Source organism: Lupinus angustifolius, chromosome LG04 (assembly GCF_001865875.1).
Source record: "Lupinus angustifolius cultivar Tanjil chromosome LG04, LupAngTanjil_v1.0, whole genome shotgun sequence".
NCBI lineage: Eukaryota > Viridiplantae > Streptophyta > Magnoliopsida > Fabales > Fabaceae > Lupinus > Lupinus angustifolius.
The window spans coordinates 6,588,658-6,589,446 of NC_032012.1; the positions used below are offsets into that span (position 1 = coordinate 6,588,658).

General features: G+C 39.3%; 1 protein-coding gene across 1 annotated transcript in view; it reads right to left on the reverse strand.

The window, feature by feature from the left end:
- Positions 1-771, reverse strand: part of LOC109344584 — a 1,949-nt gene extending 1,178 nt beyond the window's left edge. Inside the window, exon 1 of the mRNA XM_019583347.1 lies at positions 16-771. Coding sequence (XP_019438892.1) covers positions 16-771 — 756 coding nt within the window. The remainder of the gene's footprint in view (positions 1-15) is intronic.

Here is a 789-nt window from a genome sequence, read left to right on the forward strand (position 1 = left end):
GAATTGGAAGTTTGCCAAAGCAATAGGCCTATAGTCCTCAATTTTCTCAGCATTAGCAGCCTTAGGAACCAGCACCACATTGTTAGAGTTGAGGTTAGGCAAGATCCAACCATGCTTAAAGAATTGAAGCACAGAGTTACAAACATCCAAGCCAACAATGTCCCAATAGTGCTGATAGAAACAACCACCAAAACCATCAGGACCAGGGGCACCATTACCATTCATAGCAAACACAGCCCCTTTAATTTCATCAACAGAGGGGTCCTTGACAAGCATGTAGTTCTCATCATCAGAGACTATGCTGGGTATAACATCTGCAATTAAAGAGTTTGCAGATGTAACATTAGGACTAGCAAAAAGATCAACAAAATAATTGAGGGCATGATTAGCAATTTCCTCCTGATCAGAAAGAATGACTTCATTGTGCCTTAGCAAGTTCATAGACTTAGCCACTTGTCTGATTTTGGTAATTCTGTGAAAGAAGGCAGTGTTTCTATCACCCTGAGTATGCCAATTGATTCTGGATTTCTCTCTCCAAAATTCTTCTTCCATGCCAAGCACCTTCAGAAGGTGTCTTTGAGCAGTGACTTCATCATCAAGCAACATTTGCATATCCTCATGATTATGCTGCAAAACATTGATACAAGATTGAATGGATTCAACTTCTGTCATAGCATCTTTCACTATTTGATGGATGTTGCCAAAGACTTCATTATTCCAAATTTTAAGAGCTGATTTTAATCTTCTCAATTTCGAAGATAGCACATACATTGGACAACCAATCACCCT